At 36.1% G+C, this 22,315-nt stretch overlaps 1 protein-coding gene across 2 annotated transcripts in view; it reads left to right on the top strand.

The window, feature by feature from the left end:
• The window catches only part of C10H12orf50 (chromosome 10 C12orf50 homolog), a 35,978-nt gene extending 15,867 nt beyond the window's left edge, over positions 1 to 20,111 (top strand). Inside the window, exons 6-12 of one of the 2 annotated variants that reach the window (XM_004602716.3) lie at positions 3,178 to 3,288; positions 6,590 to 6,697; positions 8,131 to 8,247; positions 9,872 to 9,976; positions 10,262 to 10,465; positions 12,184 to 12,276; positions 20,086 to 20,111. In XM_004602716.3, coding sequence (XP_004602773.2) covers positions 3,178 to 3,288; positions 6,590 to 6,697; positions 8,131 to 8,247; positions 9,872 to 9,976; positions 10,262 to 10,465; positions 12,184 to 12,276; positions 20,086 to 20,111 — 764 coding nt within the window. The remainder of the gene's footprint in view (positions 1 to 3,177; positions 3,289 to 6,589; positions 6,698 to 8,130; positions 8,248 to 9,871; positions 9,977 to 10,261; positions 10,466 to 12,183; positions 12,277 to 20,085) is intronic. The other variant, XM_055118614.1, reaches the window with a different exon arrangement.
• Positions 20,112 to 22,315: the final 2,204 nt, after the last annotated feature.

The raw sequence follows: 22,315 nt of genomic DNA, 5'->3' as shown, positions 1-22,315 counted from the left end.
ACTGGGAGGGTTCTCACCTGCCCCTCTCTGGGGTGCCCCGAGTGAAAACAGCCTGGCGCAGAGTTCAATATTTTTTGATAATACCTAGAAATAGTAGTGCTGGGTGGTATGATCTTTCTAATTTTAGTTATTTAGGGACTCTATATGGCTATATCATTTTCCAGGGAGATTTTACCAATTTACACCCCCCCCCAGTAGTGTTCTTTGCGCCCTTTCCAGCTCATGTTCCTTCTAGTCTTTTTGAAACAGGCCATTTCCACAATTGTGAAGTGAATTCTCATTTTGATTTGATTTTTGACTTAAAATTCACTAAACTCAGTTAAGTTTAGGTTTAATTTTTCAGATGCCTATTGGACATTATATGTCTTTTTTTTTGGAAGTGTCTTTACAAATTTTCTGTCCATTATTATTGGCTTGTTGGATGTTTTGTGGTTGAGTTGTTTGAGGTTTTGTTTTTTAGAATATACTTCTGATATTAATTTGTCTTTTGCCTTACATGCAAATATTTTTTACCATAAGGTTGCCTTTCTTTTTTGTGATTATTTCCTTTACACTATATACAAGTTTTTGTATTTGATGTAGTCTTTCCCATTTATTTTGCTTTTGTTTCCTTTACCAACAGGTCTCCAAAGATATCACTTTGATCGAGATACATAAGAGTATCACCTGTTTCTTTCTATGCAATTATGATTTGGGCCTTTAATCTATTTTGTTAATTTTTATATATGGTGATTTTGACCTTTATGTCTCTCTCTTCATTGTGGTTTTGCATATTGTCTAACATAATTTGAAGGGTCTTTACAATCTTCATGTTTAGTATTATAAACATGTTAAAATTAAATGTGCCTATATGTGCGAGCTCTTTATGCACTATTTTAATCCATTAGTGTCTTTTTTTAAAATTTCAATACCATACAGTTTTAATATTATAACTTTACATATCTTTCAAATCACAGATTCTGTTACCTTCATTTTCCTTTTTTTAATTCTCAGATTCACCCCCATTGAATTCCCCCATTTTTGTGTCACTAAGATTTCTGAATATTTTTCTCATTCATATGTCATTGGGTTTTACCACCTTTGGCATATGTTTTGTTTTCTCTGTAGGAGCCCTTCGGTTCTAGTTATTGAGTTATGTTTTTAGGACATCATCATAAATGTGGATTAAGAAAGATCAATCTATTTGGAGTTTTCTTGAATCCAGTTGCCTGGATTTCTAGTGAATAAAGGGGAAACAACAGCTTCCTACATTATCTTCTAAAATTGCAGGATTTGTAATTTGGTCATTGAACCCAACTCTGGGAGCTGTATGAAATTCTTCCTTGTTAAGAACTCCTCTGAAATCATGAAAAGTTGGGTATCCCTAAAGTTTTAGCCCTCCTGCTTACTCTGAAGTTTTCACTGCTGTGGCATTCCACTTTGCAATGCTATTTCTGCTGCTATAATTTCCCTCTCCGAGGTCAGTAGTATGTCAGATTTTGGCTATTCACTTTAAAAATACAGGTCCATGGATTCAGGTGTCCTCTGTGATAAACTCTTATCTGTGGCAAGAAATATTTGGTTTCTGGTTGTGCTTTAAAGGTGCTTTTTTTCCCTGATGCAGTTTGTTTTGCTGTTTCATCTGGGTCAGTCTCAACAGAAGTGTAATTTGAAAATGCTATTTTCTAGTCAATGATAGACTCATATTTTCTACTCTCTCTGCTCTTGGTGAATTTATCTTAAAAAGCAAATTTAAAATTCATTTTATGTAATGCACTTTAAATAAGAAAATACTATATATTCACAGTAGTGTTAGAATTTTAAATTGTCATCCGTTTAACTGTCCAAACAATACTTTTTTACTAGTTACAAAATTTATATTGTAACTAAAAATATATATTGTAAAACATACAAAGACATGGGCGCAGGAAGTGCAATGTGTGTGTGTGTGGTGTTGTTCAAGGGCTCTTGGGGAAGTTCTCTCGAGCACACTGCTTGCGTTCAGTGCTCTCAAGCTGCTGTGCATAGATCGAGATAGCGTTCCTTTTGCTCCGCTTCTGTGTGTGCCGCTGTGCTCTCTTCTGTATGTCACTCTATCTCTGTCTCTGTCTCTGTAGTCTCTCCTCTGGTCTCTTCCGACTTCTCTGTCTCTGCTTCTGTGTCTTCTCTCTTGCTTCTGTGTCTTCTCTCTCTGTGTCTTCTCCTGTGTCGTCTGTCTTGCTCTCTTCTCTCTGCTTTTGTCTCTTTTCCTTGCTTCTGTCTTACCTCTGCCTTTTCTGTCTTGCCTCTTTCCTCTCTCCCGCTTACAGTCTTAGTTTATATAACAATTACATAGAGTGGTGACACAAAGGTGGGTTGAACATTAACGAATTAGCAAAGAGGGGTAAGACCGTTTCTCCAGGAGATTAACAAAATCTCATCTAAGGAGATTACTCCAGATTACTAGGAGATCAGTTCAAGGGTGGGATCCAAACAAGGGTGTGTCGTTTTCTTCCTTCCTCAGCTAGTAATCTGCTTAAATAGTTATAGTAAATTTATTTTAATATTTGTAGCAATGCCATTCTGTATGAGCACAGTAAGAGATACATCAGACTTAAAGTTTGGTTCTTCCTGAGGACATTCACTATATATTCCAAACCATAGTCCTCAGGCCAGGTTAGTCTTCCTAACCCTAGCAGGGTACTAGTCTCGTGGTTACTTTTGGATCATGACAGCATTTGTCTATGACCATGTTCTCAACTTATAGTTGAGTATTGTGGTGCTTTGGCCTGGCCCATTTCGATGCCAGGGTAGCTCACAGCTTGCCCTGGGTCCATTCTGTCCTTCGTCAGGACCCTGCTTTTGGGGTGCTAGGAACTAAGGGTAACTGAGTTGAGAAAGCAGATGCCCAGGAATAAATATTATTGGAGTCAATCAGCTCCCAATTTACAAAGCATAATATTAACTGTCTTCCTCCTGTGTCCATACAGAAAGGACATTGCTTTAAGGTAAACTAAGTTCCCTGTGGCAAGGCTAAAAGGACAAATCCAATGTTACCCTACTCTCTCTCTCTATATATATACATATATTTGTATTAATTGTTCACCAGTATAAATCTGCAATGTGCAACTTTACATTAACTTACAAAGTTTTTCATCATCATGAGTTCTATTGTAAACATATTAATGATTCCTGTATATATATTTTTTTAATTTCTAGGGGATGGTCTTACCGTTCCAACAAAATTTAGCCTATTTGAAAGGCAAGGTGAGATAAAAGCATCACTGGATAGGAAACCAAGGACTGACATTGCTGCTTTTGAAAATGGAGGTGAGCTTAGTAATTAACAGTTGAATATAAACATTATTATATAAGAAATTAGTCTGAATAGTTTTTCATAACAAACTATCATTTTTACCCATTTATTCATGAAAGAATCAGAGGTACAAAATAGATGGTAGTATATGTGCTCAATATACAAAAACTTCATCTTAACTAATTAATGTTTGGAGTTTGGGGGTCATACATAATTGTGCTCATAACTTATTCTTGGCACTGTACTCAGGAGTTACTCCTAGCAGTGTTCAAAAGACCATATGCAGTGCTGGAGATTGAATGCAAGTCTGTTGTGTGCAAGTCGTGCCCTACTTGCAATAGAGATATCTCTCTGGCCCCCAAGCCTTCATGTTTAGTATAAACTTGGTGTATATGTAGGCTCCATTTCAGGCTATAATAAATTTAATCATAAAGTATTTGCTATTATTACAATTGAATTTAGAAAGAGAGGGAGGACACTTGGTATATTCTTGTATCTGAGTGTCCATATAAGGTACCTCTATTTAAATATATGTATGATTTGTGCCAAGGCATTGTACTTTGTGTATTATAATAAATATTTTATAAATAATTTCTAAATTAAATAGCTTTATTTTTGTCAGAAAATTCTGTCTTTATGTAAACAAATAGTAATTGTCTTTATCCAAATTAAAAAAATGTGGTGTGCTCATTCAGAAGAAAGTGAGGAGTTGCAAGAAGGTACCTATACATATATATATGTGTGTGTGTGTGTGTGTGTGTGCGTGTGTAGTGTATATATGTATATATATGTACATATACATATATACACATTGGTATTGTTTTCTAATGTCCCAGTGATATTCATTTTCTCCTCATGTATATACTCTTAATTATGTAATTTGATTATTTTCTCTCCTTTCTCATTTTTGTAGAAGGCTTAAAAAACTTATCATTATTTGATTCCTTGAAGCAATATATTTTTGTTATAAATTAGAAATACTGGCAGTTTCTCCTAATGGCATTTAATACTCTATATAATGTCTGGGAGTCACGCAATCCGACCTGTTCTAATTCTGCATTTCAGTGAAATAATAGTAAATCATTAAGTCTTTTTCTTTAATTAGAGATTATTTTCCAACATTGATTAGCTGATACTTTCATATAATGAAAGAACTTTCCTTCATGCTGTGACATTAGTAGTTTATTTCCTACTTTGTTGAGATGTAAAAGATGTGAGGATGTCATGCTTTCATTAGTCTGTTGAATGATATTGTAACTTGATGCAATGCTATATTTTTGTCATGAGTAGTCAGACTTGTTTATTCTATTGATATTATTTATGTCAATAAATGTCAGAACTCCAAGTATAAATTTATGGAGCAACATAAACATTTTATATGCCACCACAGATAAGAATATTTGAAAGAAATATCACCAAAAATTAAAATTGCAGTAAATTAATATTCAATTTGAAGAAAATAAAATGAGGTTTCAGTCTCCACAATTTTAATAATTTGGGGCTTACACAGACATGAAAGATCAAATGTAATGTATATAACTACTATTTTTTACACACGTGTCTCAATGTAACTATATTATACTATCCTCTCTGTGAGTTTCCTCACAATAATCATCACAACTCTGAACCTTGTTACAAGAGAAATGTTTTGTTTTATTTGATTTAAACCTTGTAAAGGTGGAAATGTGTGTTTTATGCTTTAGTTTTTCTTTTACTCAACACTCTCTAGTGAAACTCATACTGTTCAATGTAGAAGCTACTCTCTTACATGCAGACAAAATATACAAAATCTATGTACAGAATCATACATACACATTTAAATACCCCCAGACCTCACATAGATTATAATATTATATTATAGAAACAAGTATTGTAGAAGATTTCTTTGTAAAAAAAAGTCCATGAGAGAAAAGGAAGACTGAGAAGTGTTAATTGACTGGCATGATGTGCCAGAATTAACACTCAAACTCTGTCCAGCTAATTCTCAGCTGAAGAGATTGCTGTACTACACTACACTGCTTCCTGCTGACTTCATGCTCTTCATCTCAGTGTGGGAGGTGGGCTAAGAAAGGAACATGTTGGAGCTCGGATAGGAATGTGTGGGTTTTGGAGACTCAAAATTTTCATCACTTTGTATATGTTTGTGAACAACTGTAAAAACTACACGTTATTGATTTGGATGTCTGTCTGACCTGGCTTTGTTTCTGATTGGGGCTAAAATGAAAATTTATAATCATGTATTTAGAAGATTTCAGAATGATTCAATAATGTCTGTCAGTACTACCGAATAGCTAAGGTAAACTCATGCTGTATCATTAGGAGTAGTATAGGAAGATAACTAAATGTGGTAAGTTGGCATTTAAAATACTCCATGGAGTATATTACATATTAAAAATAAAGTGTCCCACAAGTGTCAGTTACTATTGTGCTCGCTCTACTGAGTTTTAAATGTTGAAAACCACATTTAGGTTGGCATTTTATTTTACCTTAGTGAAGTAAAATAGTTTTATTTAGGGAATATGAGAGATAATATTGAGGAGAAACGGTGTCTCATAAAGGGAAAAATCATGTTAGAATGGAGTTATCTAAGATCTCATTTTATTATTAATTATTTATTTATTTTAGCTTGGGGGCCACACTCAGCTGTGCAGAGCTTACTCCCCGTTCTGAGCTCAGATATCACTTCGAGTAGTGCTTGGATATATGGGTGTGGGGAATCATATCTCATGCAATTCCAGCTGCTGTTGGATGCACACAAAGAACGCACTTTAACTACTGTCTCTCTGATCTCTAGGGTGTCATGTTAAAATAAACGACAGGGAAAAATGATTTTGGGGTATTTTTGTATGTTCATTTTGGGTTCAGGGCTTACTCTTGGCTCAGCACTCAGGGATCACTTTTGGCAGTGCTTGGCGCACCATATGTTGTATTGAGAATAGAACAGGAGTCAGCACTTGCAAGGATAGCAGCTTAAACCCTAATTTATTTCTTTTCTCTCCAAATATTTTAACATAAGAAAGAACAACTTATGTAATGAAAGATATGGAAATTAAATATTAAGTATTGTACTGTGGCATATTCGATATGCCCAAAACAGTAACAAGTCTCACAATGGAGACGTTACTGGAGCCCACTTGAGCAAATTGATGAACAACGGGACAACAGTGCTACAGTGCCATTGTGCTGGGAGTAGTACCACTCTCATTTTACACAAAAGTGAGAAAAAGATATAGTATAAATGCTGCTCCTGTATTGAAAGAAAATTTGTATAATTTTTTCCCCATCATTGTCACTAATAGTAGTATATTGTTACAGGAGGTGATTGCTATGTTCCACAGAGGATCATATTTCTTGGAGTAGATGAAAATGAAGCTTTAACTGAAGAGAAAGATATTATCATATCAAAATGTACAGATACTAAAGGTAATAAGTCTTTTATAATTTTTAACCATTTGTTATTTGGATAGATCATTTAAATATAAAGCATGATTGTTGTCAGTTATGTAAGGGGCAAGTAATAAATAAAAATCCGTGCTAAATTGGAGATAAGAACTCTAAGGTTCCAGTCTTGGCTCTAGTTGGCATGGGGATTTATCTTTTTAGCATTAGTTTATTCATCTGAAAAAGAAGCCTAGGAGTTTTGCTAGCTCAAAGTTATGTTTTCTTAAGTTGCAATACCAAGTCATTTTTTAGTTTCTTGTTCCAATTTTATGTACTCAATATGGTTGAATTTTCTTAAAGAGCTTTGAGAAAATACTTAAATAATACTAATAATACTGAAAATAATATTAATGTCATGTTGGCTTCTACAATGGCCTTCTTTTATAATTGTTAATTATAGTTCATGAATAACCAAGAGAATATAATAAAATGCACACTGGAGTTTTATGGTGTACTTAGAGGTTGGTTCCTCTCTGCTAGACAAGCTTTCTCAGTAACAATCTAAGCATCTCTTTGTTTTGTGGTTAGTTCTACACAGTCTCAAGTATTAATCAGTTTTGTGTAGTTTTTCCTATCACTTAAAAAAATTCTCAAGAATAAAAACAAGAATGAGATCAACTAAATATTCTTATTATATATAAATCTCTTTTCTACTTGCTTAGCGATTGAAAAATTTTGCCCAATAAATTAAAAACAATGTAACTGATATTATCAGTAGCCACCACTCATATGTGGCTACTTAAATTTAACTAAAATTAAACAAAAAGTTGAAAGTAATTCTTTTTTTTTCCTTTTTTTGGGTCAAACCTGGCGATGCTCAGGGAGTCCTTCTGGCTCTGCACTCAGGGGTTACTCCTGGCGGTGCTCAGGGAACCATATGGGATGTGGGGGATTGAACCCAGGTCAGAATGCAAGGCAAATGCCTTCCCTGCTGGACTATCGCTCCGGTCTCAAAATTAATTTCTTAATATTGTAAATGATCAATATCTATGTTACTAGTGACTATCACTTTAGAAAGCACATATTTAGGCAATTTGCATCATTTTAGAACACAATTTTAGATAGTGTTGCCTTCAAACCACCAAATAAGTAAAAGTCATATTTAATGTAGTTTTGGAACTTCATTCTAAATTTGCAAAATTGATCACCTTTTCATTTTTGTGTACGTGGGCATTAAAATATTGTCACAAAGATCATTTATATACTGAATATAGTGACTATTTTTATAATTTTTAAGTTTTTCTAGAAGATATTGGGGGCACAGTACCATAATTAGGAAATTTCAGTGATTCTTCAAGATTAGTAAACATATCTAAGGAAGTATTCCCATCATATAATGTTTGAAAAGTGAACTATCAGTTGAAACACTTCTCTTACTAATATTGCTATTTTATTTTCTTAATTTGTTTTAAAAGATAACAAGGACAGTCCTCATCCAAAGCGTTCCCTAACTACCCGACTAGTACCTACAACGCACGTATTAAATGCTACTGAGAATATCAGTATGAAGTGCAGAGAGGACCCCTCTTCAAGTGAGACATTAGCTCTATCACCTTTTGGCCTTACATATATTTGTTTAGTTATGGATTTGTTTTGCTTCTTTGAAATTAAATTTTTTAAAAGACAAGAAAAAGGATGGTTTGGAAATTATTCAGGAGTAAGAAATCAACATTCTATTAATCCTGACAATGAATTGTGATGTAGGACTTAGTAAATGATATATTTTCCCACTAGTTTTATTAGGTATTAAAATTAATAATACATTAACTTCTTTAGAAGATTCATTAGTACAGCATGTAAAATTTAACCCATTACGGGATACAGTGACAGTGTTTTAAAATCATGTTTTCTATTTTACTCCTTGATTTGACTTTTCCTGGTTACCGGGTTTTACTGCTTTGTTACAGTTAAGACTCGTTAATCTCGTTAATCTGCTTTCTACACTTTTCCCTCATTCTGTCTTTCAATTACTGAACCCCTATAATATTCTAGGATCCAGTTATATGTTAAAGGGAACCATAAGGGCTTAACCTCCCCCAACTCAGTTTAGTTTAGCAGCATTTGTTAAGAGTCTGCTTTCCAAATCCTTTTGTTAGGATCATTTAGAGGAAGGATCCTTGTCATCTTTGGGAGTGGGTTTGTGGAGGTGGTGGTGAATCAGAGCTATCCTGAATTATTAATGCTTAAGCTGGTTGAGAACTGAGGCCAAAAAAAAAGCCTAATACATTAGAGAGAACTAGTGTAATTATATAGAGCATTTTGATGTTCATTTTCTCTGTAGTAGTTGCTTGTGATGGAATGTTCAAGATCTTTGCAGAGAAAAATAATGAAAAGTGCCTCTTCTGCATTATTTAAGTCTCTCAAGAGAAATATATTTTAGGAAATTTATGAAAAATCACCTAAATAAGATTTTCAATGTAAGAAGATGTAAGATAAAGTGTATATTTCATAAATATAAAAATTTAATAATATTAGATTTGTTTAAGAAATCTTGTTTCACAAAAGTATCTGAATGTCCCACTTTTAATATTTTAAAGAACAATAACATTCACTGAAAAACATTCTGCTATAACCCATGTTCTTTGTTCTTATTTTATTTTGGGGTCACACCTGGCAATGCTCAGATTCCTGGTTCTTTGCTTAGGAATCATGCGCGTCAGTGCTCAGGTGACCTTATGGAATGACAGGGATTGAAATCCAGTTGGCTGTGTGCAAGACAAACACCCTAGCTGCTGTACTGTCACTCCAGCCCTGATATAACATAACTTCTTAATAAGAGTTTTGGCTAAAAAGTAACAAAATTTATATTCAAAATTATAATTCCAAAACTACTTAAAAGTAACTTTATAATGATATAATTATATTTGCAGTGTAATTTTCTGTTCTTTTTAAAAAAATCTACACTTTCATTTGGAGAAAAGCAGTTATCTCTGAGAAGTACTACTTATTGAAAATTTTATTATCAAATCAAATCAGTTTTTTTTTGTACTTAAAAATAAATCACTCTTTGTTCTAGAAAGTAAAGTACTAGGGTGATGCATTTATTTTTTTTCTCTTGCTTGACATGTGAATGCACAGATATGTAATTATCACCTACAGTAATTTTCAGATGAAAGCATTTCTTAAAAAACTGTTAAAATTTGTATCTTCTCTAAGTGAATGATGTCCAGCCAGTGAGGAAGCCTCATTTTAAAGGTGTGAAAAAGAGAAAATGGATTTATGATGAACCAAAGAACTTCTCTGGTCCAGGAATGAGGAGAGGTAAAATGATGAGATATTTCATACATCTGAATTGTAATTTGGATAGATATCAAATAGAAAACCATATGTCCTAATTGAACAACATTATTCTTGTGCAACATGTTAATTCAGATGTTAACCCAACTTCTGGAAACATAGTTCTTTCATCTTACATTGTCTTGTAAGGTACTGTAAAAAAACATTTCTCAAACTTGCAATGTGATGTATATATAATATAAAATCAGCTTTGAAAAAAAATTGTTTCAAAGCAACTAATTTTGTACCTTATCCCCATTTCTTTTATAGCAGCACAGGCCCAAAATACCAAAAATAAAATGAGCTATCATCGCAATAATAAAAACAGAAATGCTGAGAATGCATCCTGTATCCATGTTCAGAGAGATGCTGTTAGGACTGTCTCGCTGAATGCCCCTCCCCGAAGCAGGCCCATTAATGCGTCCTACAACAAAGTGGATGTGAACAAGGAACCCAAACTCAACCTCTGTCCAGGTGAGGCTTTTAGACAGTTTACTCCGGTCTGTGATTATTTGCAGCCCTGTGGACTTTCCTGATTATGCGGCTAACCTTCATTGCTATCCATTCCTAACCTCCTCCTTTTCCCATGTTAATATTGTCCTAACATCTTAGAAATCTGGTGACAGAAGCCTTTCCATGTCCGAGAGCACATGGTTTAAAAATGTGGAAGAAAACTCAGGTTGGGTACGGATGACTCAGCATTGAACCTTTCTGGTGTTGTACCTCAGGGCACTGCTCTTTGTTCCCACCGGATAGCTTTATTTCACTCTTGAGGGTTGTTTTCAAATGGCTGACATTTTCTTGTTCCACTAACTGCATTGTTCAATTATCACTTTCAGGCTCCTGCTTTGGCTTTTCTCTGGGCCTTCATGATTACTTTCTGAAGGGGTTAGTGTAGGGGTTAACGGCAATATTTCTGGAAACTCCTCATCTCTCCCACCAGGAGCGGATTGCTTCTAAATCATTTTATCATATAATAGGCAAAGTCATAGTGTATGTCAGTAAATACAAGGCAACTGGGGAGGAGGGAACTAAATCTCATTTTCTTGCTCTCAGATGAACTCAGATCTTTTGAAAGTTATGTTTCAGTTTTTGCAACTTAACCAAAAGACTTATTTCTTATAATTTTGTGTTTATATTTTTATATTTTGTATTTTAAAATTTACATATTTAAATATATAATATATTTATATTTTATATAATTAAAATATAAATACATTATGTTTTAGTCTGGCTGGTAGAACTCTGATTACTGTGTACTTTTTGACAAAATAAAATTTTAAGTCTTTTATTTTATAATTTACATCAGGTTGGCTTTATTTGAATTACTTTGCTTATACTCAGTATAGAATGATTTTGGGATGTGTATGTGTAAATACTGATATCCTTAGGTGAAAGAGGCTTTCTCATTTTTACATTACTATCATTATTAAATTTACTATTAATTAATGTAAGTTGGTGACTGTGGTGGATGCAGTAAGTGCCAGAACAGCAAGATGCTAGTATCTAAATTTGTGGAATGTAGAAGCAATTATACTCACTGTTGCTTTGGAAGAATTCAGGTAAACATGAACATAGGGGAAAGAAAATAGAAATTAATTCTTAGTATTAATGACAGCCATGCTTTGAGAAATTGTAGCTGAGATGTGAAACTTAAAAGCAAAAATACAACACTATTGAGTAAGTTCAAGTTTGGATCTGTCAGAAGAAAGTAGGCATCAAAAAATTGTGTCAGGATATAAATGTTTTGGTTTCCTAGGAGGGGGTGAATTCACTATGGTAGAGCAGCTTCTACTGTCCTGGGAAATCTCTTCAGGAAGGAAAAATGGGTTGTACCTCCTAGATATTTTTTGTTCTAAGCTGTACCCATATCAGTCGAGTTGAATAAAAAAATCACTGTAAATAACAGCACAATAAAATATTTTGATCACATCAGATTTTATACTCGTCAGTAGCTTAGCCCCAGGGAAAGTGATCCTTATTCAAGGAATCAGACTCCCGGTTAAGGAAAGAGTCAACCTTGTTCCCTGATGACTTATGTGATCTTCGACTCTCTTATGCCTCAGCTAGCTTTGAAATCATAAGTGAGTTGCTTAGGATAACTTCATCTCTGAAAGTGCACGACTCTCCAAAACTAATGGAATTGTTTTAAAGATATAAAATATTTCATTCAAGTTTTCTTTTTTTCTCAGACAAATATATTTCAACATCCTATAATGGTTCAGCCTGGCGAAAAAGAATCCCTTTTTCAAAAACATATTCAAAAACAGAAAAGATATATACAGGTAAATATTTACTAGTGATCTTAAGGAATAAAATGATTTTTTCAAAGGATGAAAAGATTTTAAGCTTGGAGAAGTTTGTAAGCCCTCCAAAACCCAATTTAGAAATTAAGCATTAAAACTAATAGTTTAAATGATAATGTAGGAACTCTCAGAGTTGTCTTCTCTACTTAGTCATTTAATATGATTTTGTTTTATTGTGTCCTTTTTCCTTTGTTTATGTTATTAGAAACACTATAATTTGAAGTATTAAAACTATCAAATTATTACATATTTTAATATACATGTATCAAAGCTAAGATGTCATTATATAGTAATTTTCTATATGTTAAAATGCATTCTTTGTTGAGCTACAAAGCAAATATATAAAACTATCTTAACATAAAATGTAAAGCCCTCCCACATACTCTGTGAAAAATATTAACTGGTATCTAATGGCAGGAGACCTGAGATGAAGTTACTAGACTAGCAAATTAATGGTGGTAGAGGTGTCTATGATCTCTCCTTGTGCTCTGAGGTCTGGAAAGGTTTTGGACACTCTATAATCTTAGGGTACAGGTTTGCTGTAGACTTAGGGTACAGGTTGCTGTAGACTTAGGGTACAGGTTTGCTGTTGCATTTGCAGCAAAGGAAAAGCATTTCTATTTTTTATTTTTTTGCTTTTTGGGTCACACCCAGCGATGCACAGGGGTGACTCCTGGCTCTGCACTCAGGACTTACTCCTGGCGGTGCTCGGGGGACCATATGTGATGCTGGGAATTGAACCCGGGTCGGCCACGTGTAAGGCAAATGCCCTACCCCCTGTGCTATCTCTCCAGCCCCAAAGGAAAAACATTTCTTTAGAACTGTAGGACCCTAAGCTCATTCTGGAAAACACAGATCCAAAAAGCATTTAGACACTGTGTTCTGGTCTACTTGTCTCTGGTGTGAAATAATCAGTCACAAAAGGGTGGGCTAGTCTGAGTTATGCAAGGGGGTTTCCAGTCAGCATAGTTGTGATTGGAGAAAGACTTGGCAAGCAATGGAATGGTGAGGCTGTGCAATCTTTGTCTTGCTGGTATACTCTCCTTCTAGAAGGTGGAGTCCAGGCATAGCTCAACACAACTTGTTTGCACTTGCCCATGGTCTGATTCTTAACTACCTAGTGAGTCTGAGTTTTTACCCAGATTCAAGATAGGTTGTCTGTCTGTTGTTATTGTTGGTGTTGTTTATAAAGTAATATTTAGCTCTTTGATATCTTCTCCTAGCATATCATGCGGTTGGCTCCAGAGTTTTGGAAAACCACGCAGGATAGGATGATTGTGTTTACTTCTCTAAAATCGACCTTTTCAGATCGTTTCACATGGGGACTTACTACCTTATTCAATATACCAGAATTTATGGCATTCATAGGCCTTTATTCATAACACCCCAGAATGACAAAAAAATAAAAAGTAAAACAACAAAAACTTCTGGAGTAGAAAATTTTAAATAATAGTTTCAAAAATAAATAGCTGACCCCCAAAATTAGCTAAAACATTCCTTGGGAAAACAAGATGGGTGGCATCACCTTCCCCAACTTAAAACTGTACTACAAAGCAGTAGTAATTAAAATAGCGTGATATTGGGTGAGAAACAGACCTGTAAACCAATGGAACAGAGTTGAATATTCTGTCATAGACCCCAAAATATATGACCTCTTAATCTTTGACAAAGGAGCAAGAAATGTGAAGTGGAACAAGCAAAACAAGTGGTGCTGGGAAAACTGGATAGATACATGTAAAAAAATCAACTCTGACCTCTGTCTAATGCAAGGCACAAAAGTCAGATCAAAGTAGATTAAATACCTCAATATCAGACATGAGTCCATAAAGTTTCCATAGAGAAAATTGTAGGCAGAACTCTCCATGACATTGAAGCTAAAAGCATCTTTAAGGATAAAACAGCACTGACCAAGCAAGTGGAAGCAAACATAAACAAATGGGACTACATCAAACTAAGAAGCTTCTACACTTCAAAAGAATCAGTAATTAAAACACAGAAAGAACCCACAGAATGGGAAAGAATATTTCCCAATACTTGTCTGATAAGGGATTAATATCCAGGATATACAAGATACTTGTAGAATTGTATAAGAAAAAATCTTCCAACCCCATCAAAAAATGGGGAGAAGAAATGAACAGAAGTTTCCTCAAAAAGGAAATACAGATGGCCAAAAGGCACACGAAAAAATGCTACAATCACTAGTCATCAGGGAGATGCAAATCAAAACAACAATGAGATAACATCTCACACCACAGAGACTGGCACACATTCAAAAGAACAAAAGCAACCAGTGCTGGCATGGATGTGGGGAAAAAGGGACGCTCCTTCACTGTTGGTGGAATACCAACTGGTCCAGTCTTTCTGGAAATCAATAGGGACAGTCCTTCAAAACTAGAAATTGAGTTTCCTTATGACCCCGCAATACCACTTCTGGGAATATATCTTGAGGATGCGAAAAAGCGCAGTAGAAAGGATATCTGTACCTATATGTTCACTGCAGCACTGTTCACAATGTAAAAATCTGGAAACAACCTAAGTGCCCTAGAACAGAAGACTGCTTAAAGAAACTTTGGTACATCTACACAATGGAATACTATGCAGATGTTAGGAGAGATGAAGTCATGAAATTTGCTTATAAATGGATAGACATGGAGAGTATCATACTAAGTGAAATGAGTCAGAAAGAGAGGGACAGACATAGAAGGACTGCACTCATTTGTGGAGTATAAAATAACATCACCTGAGGCTGACACCCAAGGACAGTAGATACAAGGACAAGAAAGATTGCTCCATAGCTGGAAGCCTGCCTCATGAGCAGAGGGGAGAAGGCAGCTGAAATAGAGAAGGAATCACTAAGAAAATGATGTTTGGAGGATTCTGTCGGGATGGGAGATGTGTGCTGAAAGTAGATAATGGACCAAACATGATGATCTCTCAGTATCTGCATTGCAAACCATATGCCCAAAAGTAGAAAGAGAGCATGGGGAATATTGTCTGCCATAGAGACAGGAGGAGGTTGGGAAAAGGGGTCTATACCAGGGATATTGGTGTTAGGGAATGTGCACTGGTGGAGGGATGGGTGTTTGATCATTGTGTGATTGTAACCCAAACATGAAAATTGTAACTATCTCACAGTGATTCAATAAAATTTAAAAAACAATAAGTAGCTGAAATTTTTCTAAAGCAATATTTTCTTAAACCTATTTGATTTCAACTGTGGCTTATTCCACAGACAAGACATGTATATGTCTTTATGTACTGGAGTTCATTGTTTATCTTTCCTCCATACCTCCCTGATTTACATTGCACAGCAGGAGAACTCTGTTGCAATTATTATTTAATTGATGATGTTGGCTGAAGAATAATGATTATTTTTTAATTCAAGAATAGGAATCAGGACCCAGGTCTCTGTCTGAGAGTCAGAATGTAGTGAAGTAAAGCAAAGAAGTAATTTGAGTTTGTCATTTGTTATAATTTTTTTATAATTAATTATTACGTCCATTTTCTGTAAGTTCTTAAGTTCATGAGTGGTGGGCAAGAATCTCCAGACAGGCTCGTTTATATGATTGTGGTCACCACTGCCATGTTGATCTCTTTTTATCCTAGTCACTGAATTGTTCAGTCAAACTATTTTAATTTTTACCTAGGAGTCCTGGTGGTTAGAGAAAAGATGGAATCTGACTGGAAAATTTTCAACCTATGTTTTCTCTTAAATTTGTGTGGAATGTTATGTGCGGTTGCACTTAAGTTGGAGTCAAAAAGTGAAGTCAATTAAAGTTCTGAAAAAGGACTTGAAATTATTAAAATACCCCTTTCTCCCTGTCTTTCTGAATGGGGCACTATTTGAAATGGTAAAGGATATGATCCTTACTCAGCTCTGGTCCCAGTGACTCCTCATATAGCTACAAGACCATTTTCCCTACCATCTAAATAACATAGTTAAATATGAATTATAGAAATATTGGGAGGAGAATGAAGGGTTACTTCAGAGCATGAACTATGGCCCCCTCCATGTATGGTTCAGGAAACGGGATGAATTATGGGACTGTATCACTGAATCACTATATCACTGTCATCCCATTGATCATCAATTTTCTCGAGCAGGAGTTAGTAATGTCTTCATTCGTCCTAGCCCGGAGATTTTAACAGCCTCTCTTTGTTCTCAGCGGTGCCACATTGGAGGCTCTTTCAGGGTTAGAGGAATGAGACCCATCATTGTTACTGTATTTGGCATACTGAATATGCCACGGAGAGCTTGTCAGGCTCTGCCATGTGGGCTGGATGCTCTTAGTACCTTGCCAGTTTCTCCGAGAGGGAGAACTAGGCTATAAGAGGTCGTGCAGCTGCAAATGCGGCCGCGTGATTCCGGGATCTTTGTTTTATAGTCTCTGGATCTTGGTCATTGATGGGATTATAAGCACCAGGGGCAGTTTGTGGGTGTGTCTGCCAAACTCCTGGAAAATTGGGGGATCTGGGTGGAGGAGGCCCAGTCCCGACCCAAGCAGGCTTGGAGATCTCAGCCCTGGGTCCTGCACACCTGGGTTCCTCTGCTGGTTTATTCATGTATTGAGGCTCATCCGAGCCTGTGGAGAGTGACCTTGAGCATGACTGTAGCTGGGTTCCAAAGGTTCCTGGGTTCCTCAGGTTACTGGGGCTCTGATTGAGGCAGGGAGGGAAACTCAACCCACCCCCTCCGAGGGGCCTCAGTGAAGACAGCCAGGCACAGGGGCAAGAGACTCTGCATTATGGGACTATGGATGAATAAATTGACCTGTTGAGAAACATGCTCATTTTGAAGATTGCAAAGGAGAAGGTATGGAAAAGGACGTTAGCAAGCAGATAACAGACAGGAGCACTTATTTAGTCCCCTTATCTACGTAAGACTCAAGGGACATAAATTTCATGCTAGAATATTCCTACAAGTTTATAATAAGAAGGACTTTACTTTGAACTCCCAGATGCAACCTAAGGGGGAAAGCTGGAGGGAATTCTGTGGTGCCTCTCAATGCACCACAGAATTCAATGCGTACAGGGAGGGCACAGCATATCTATCAGGGGAGGTTAGAAAGCATTGCTAGAGATTTTCAAGTTCACATACTCTGTGAGTTCCAAGTGAGTTCCTGGAAGAAAGGACCAGTGACTTTGAGGTCTCCTAAGCAGGACTGAAAGGAGGATAGCAGCAGAAAGTTTCTTCTGTAGTTGGGCCGTAATAGAGGTGAGCACTCAATTGCGTTTCTTTTTTAAAAAAAAATATTTAATTATTTAATTAATTAAATAATTCATTTAAATTTTATTGAGTCACCGTGAGATAGTTACAAGCTTTCATGTTTGGGTTACAATCACACAGTGATTAAACACCCATTCCCTCCACGAGTGCACATTCCCACCACCAATATCTCTGGTATACCATCCTTTTCCCACCCTCCTCTTGCCTCTCTCAATATTCACCATACTCTCTCTCTACTTTTGGGCATTATGGCTTGCAACACCAACACTGAGAGGTCATCATGTCTGTTCCATTATCTACTTTCAACACATCTCCCATCTCGATTGATTCCTCCAGCCATCATTTTCTTATCAACTGCATTTCAACAGATTGCTCTGCCTGGGTTTGGATTAGAAATTCCATGATATCATAATGCCCACAAGTAGAGAGAGAGAGTAAGAGGGAAATTGTCTGCTATAGAGGCAGGGGGAGGAATGGGACAGGGTTGGGGGAGGAGGGATACTCGGGACATAGGTGGTGGAAAATGTACACTGGTGGAGAGATGGGTGTTCATATGACTGAAACTCAAACATGAAAGTTTTGTAAATGTAGCTCATGGCGATCAGTAAAAAATAATAATTGTCACTGTCATCCCATTGCTCCGATTTGTTTAAGTGGGCACCAGTAACGTCTCTCATTGAGAGCCTTGTTGTTACTATTTTTGACATATCCAATACGCACAGGTAGCTTGCCAGGCTCTGCCATGTGGGCTCGATACTCTCGGTAGCTTGCCGGGCTCTCCAAGTGGGGCGGAGGAATCGAACTCGGGTCGGCCGTGTGAAAGTTGAACCCCCAACCACTGTGCTATCACAACTGATTAAAAAATAATAAACAAATGAAATTTTTAAAATTACATTATATCACCTCCAGTCAAAGCGTCTCTACTAGGATAAGGGTCACAGGCAAATGTATCATCTAGGGCCATGTTAGAAATGTAAAATCTTCACCTTAATCAGACTTGCTGATTTAAAATCTCCATTTTGCCAAGAACCCCTGATTGGTTAGACTGACAATGAAGTTGGAGAAAGCATAGACTCTAACCTGCGCCACAATTCAACCGCTGCATGAGCATGACCTTACTAAGACTCAAGATTGCTCCTAGCACAGCAGCAACCTCTTCTTGCTGCCCCATTAAAAATATTTGATAGTGAGTTTTTTGTTTGAATGTAATCAAAGTAAAGAGAAAGTAAAGTGAAATTTATCAGCTACACAGGCGGGGTGGGGGGCTAGGAAGGTGGGGGAGTGGGGGGTTTACTGTGGTTCTTGGTGGTGGAATATGTGCACTGATGAAGGGATGGGTGTTCGAGCATTATGTAACTGAGACTTAAGCCTGAAAGCTTTGTAACTTTCCACATGGTGATTCAATAAAATAAATAAATAAATAAAAAATAAAAATAAATAAAAGCATGAGATCCAAACTACAAAAAAAATATTTGAAATTGATATTAGCAAAGGGGAGGTAAGGAAAGGGGAAAAGCCCTGATAAAGAACTTCAAACCTGACTGTGAAATACAAGTAGAAAATAATGAAGAAACTACTTAATTGGACCGTTTTTGTGCCAAGAACTAAATAATTCTTTACATCCAACAGAATAGTGAGATACAAGAAATTAAATAGTGCTATAACAAAAAATGCTGTTTCCTTATTTTCCTGGGCTTTTAATTGGTCTCGTCAGTGCCTAAAGAGAGAAAACATTATCGTGTAGTTCTTCTGCTGTACTTTCTGCTAGAGAACAGGGAAGGATGCGATTATTTCCAGGGAACAGGTGGAGAAAGTAAGAGAGAGAGAGAGAGACAGAGACAGAGACAGAGACAGAGAGCATAAAACACAAGCTGTCACAAGTTTAGTATCTAGGGACTATCTGGGAGCCAAGGCCACAGACATGTAAATGGCCAAGAGGACTTTGTGGAAAATGCTGTTAGATAATGAAGATAATGAAAATAGGATAAGAAAAGGAGGTCTGTGGGGATCTAGAAAGCTGAAAGTAATTAAAGATGTTGTTGTTATTCCTAGAGTTTCCTTGAGACTATATCCTTTCTGATAGCAATATATCGGTATGGATTGGAGATGCCCATCTCCATAGCCTGAAATGTTACCCCCTTGGGCTGGAGGAAGTCATGTACAGCCTTCTATATAGGACAATTTCTGCTTTTGGGGGAAGAGAGGCACCTGGAGGTGCTCAGGGATTACTTCTGATGGGACTCAGGGGGACATATGTGGTACCAGAATTGGACCAACTGTATGCAAGGCAAGGTGCCTTACCCCTTGTACTATCACTCTGGCCCCTAAATTATGATTTCTGTTCAATTTTATCCAGCTATCCAAATTTAAGACATACAGTAAATGTCAAATAATAGTGGAATTAGCTTAAATGGCTTTTAAAAAGTTTATAAGTTACACTCATGAGCATGGTTTTGTTTTGCTTTTAGATTTCTGGGAAGTAATTAGCAAATGAAGTTCAAAATGCTAGGCTTTGATGAATGTCAAAAATAATTGGAATATTTCATGTGTTTTATTATTAGAGCCAAGAAGAAATGGAAGCAAGTAAACCTGGTGGTTGAGAGACGAGAAAATGAGAAACAGAAAAGTGCCAGACATCATCTGATTTACAATCAAAAATGAAAATTCGAAGAATGAGATATTCAAGTACTCCATACTATATACTGGATAGCCAAAGATGATAAAATGCAAATTCTGAAAATAAGATGCAGGAAGTACATTGTGCTCTTTCAAAACCGATAAAAATGCAAATTACAAACAGCTGCCTGTGTATTTGTATAGGTCTGCAATTCATTCAGTGCATTGCCACAAACATTTAATAAAATTTAAAAGTTTGACAATTAAAATCATTCTCTAGTTGTAATCTAAGTTCGATTGCACAGATTGAGGAGTAAAATTGTGTCTTTTATCTCTGTTTTGCAATATTCTTTACAGAAAAAACCCTTCATTTTCTTTCTTTACCTAAATTTTAATCTGTACCCGGAGGGGTGATGACAGATAAAGTGTAAACAAATTTGATGAAGTTTCAGGGTTACAATTTGGTAATGAGTATGTTAGAAGAGTTCCAAAAGAAATGTACTTTGATGTTTTGTAAAAGGAGATACAGATTTGTTTATTATTCTGCTCAGTTGCTGAACAATGTCTTTTAATTGGCAACTGAAAAAAATCCTGTGGTTTTATTTTGGGGGCTACACACCATTGCTCAGGAGTTACTGTTGGGTTGGTACTTAGGAAGTACTCTTGGGTACTTAGGGTACCATATGGGATGGTAGATATCGAACCCAGATTGACCACATGTAGAGCAAGTGCCCTACCCACTTTACTCTCTCTCTGGCCTCTACAATAGCAAAAAAAAAAAAAAAAAAAAAAAAAAAACAAAAACTATCTGAAGATGTACTTCATTGGAAGATAAGAAAGAACATTTTATTAAAAAAAGCAATATTAGATAAAATAATTTGTGAAAAGAAAAAAACAGCAAATTAATAACCCAAAGTTTTGGTAAGCTTTTTAAGGCATTAATAATTCCAGAAGCATGGATACTTAGAGAAAAAGAAGAGATTCTTTCACTGGAGGTCTGGTTCTATAGCTACTGGAGGGGGGGAAATCAATTAAAAGATGTTAGTTGTGAAAGATCTCTATTAACAACAAAGCAGCAGGTTTGAAGATAGAGCATCTCTCCTGTATAAAGAAGAAAAGAAACAGGAGGTTGAGTTTTAGAAAGGACAGGTGGCAAGCTGGTGGGCCCTGGTAATCATTCCCTTGTGGGCTAGTTGTCCGAGGTAAAAGGGCTTTAGCCTACATGTTATGGTTCTTTTACAGGCTGCTAGGGAAGGACAAAGTAAGGGAAACTTTGCCTTCTCAACGGCCCAAACCTAGGTGGTCAGTTGTTTTCAAATTTGAGGCTACCTTAATTTTGTTTAGGCTGATTTTAGAACCATTAGATGACTATTTGAATTTCTTTTCCATTTATTTAGAATAACCTATTTTGGATATTTAGGGGAATAAGGTTGGGTCAAGCTAACAATACTTAGGGGTTACTCCTATATCTGTTCTTAGGGATCAGTATGAGTGAGCTTGGAGCACCATATGGGATGCTGGTGATGAAATCCAGCTTGGCCATGTGCAAGGCAATTTGCCCTAGCAGCTGCACTATTGACTTGGCTCCAATATATGTTTCATTATATTATATTTTTGTAATTATATCTATGTAATTTATATCACATATTATATATAATATTTCATTAAGAATTTACCTAGAATGACAAAATTTCCAATCATAGTCTTCAAACTTTAAACATATAGAAGACCAATATAAGTAATTACTTTTCTAATAATGATTTGGTAATTTTCGAATAAATGAGTTTTCTAGAGGTGAACTCAGTCAAATTTGGGATCAAGGAAAGCTTATTTCTCTGTGCCCAAGCATAGAGTAAGGTCTAAGAAAGAAGCTGCTGACTCCTATAATTGTTGATGGGAGAAGTGAGCCCAAAATTATGTTGCAGGTCTTCTAATTCCTTGCTATCTAGCCAACTGATGAAAATGATTGCAGTGAAAATGGGCGTGAGAGAAGTAGCCTTCAGAGAAGATTGCTGCTACTTTCCTGTTCTATCCCCCTTGGTCACCTGGGGAAATCTTGAGAGGGTTAGGATAGTAATACCTGCACAGGCACCTGTGCATTCCACAATGGATGCAAGTGTCCCACCAGTCCCACATAGCACTGTTTTCTGATTTATGCTTTGTTTTTGGAACATG

The sequence above is a fragment of the Sorex araneus genome, chromosome 10, assembly GCF_027595985.1.
Source record: "Sorex araneus isolate mSorAra2 chromosome 10, mSorAra2.pri, whole genome shotgun sequence".
Lineage (NCBI taxonomy): Eukaryota > Metazoa > Chordata > Mammalia > Eulipotyphla > Soricidae > Sorex > Sorex araneus.
This window is presented reverse-complemented; position numbering and strand designations above follow the sequence as displayed.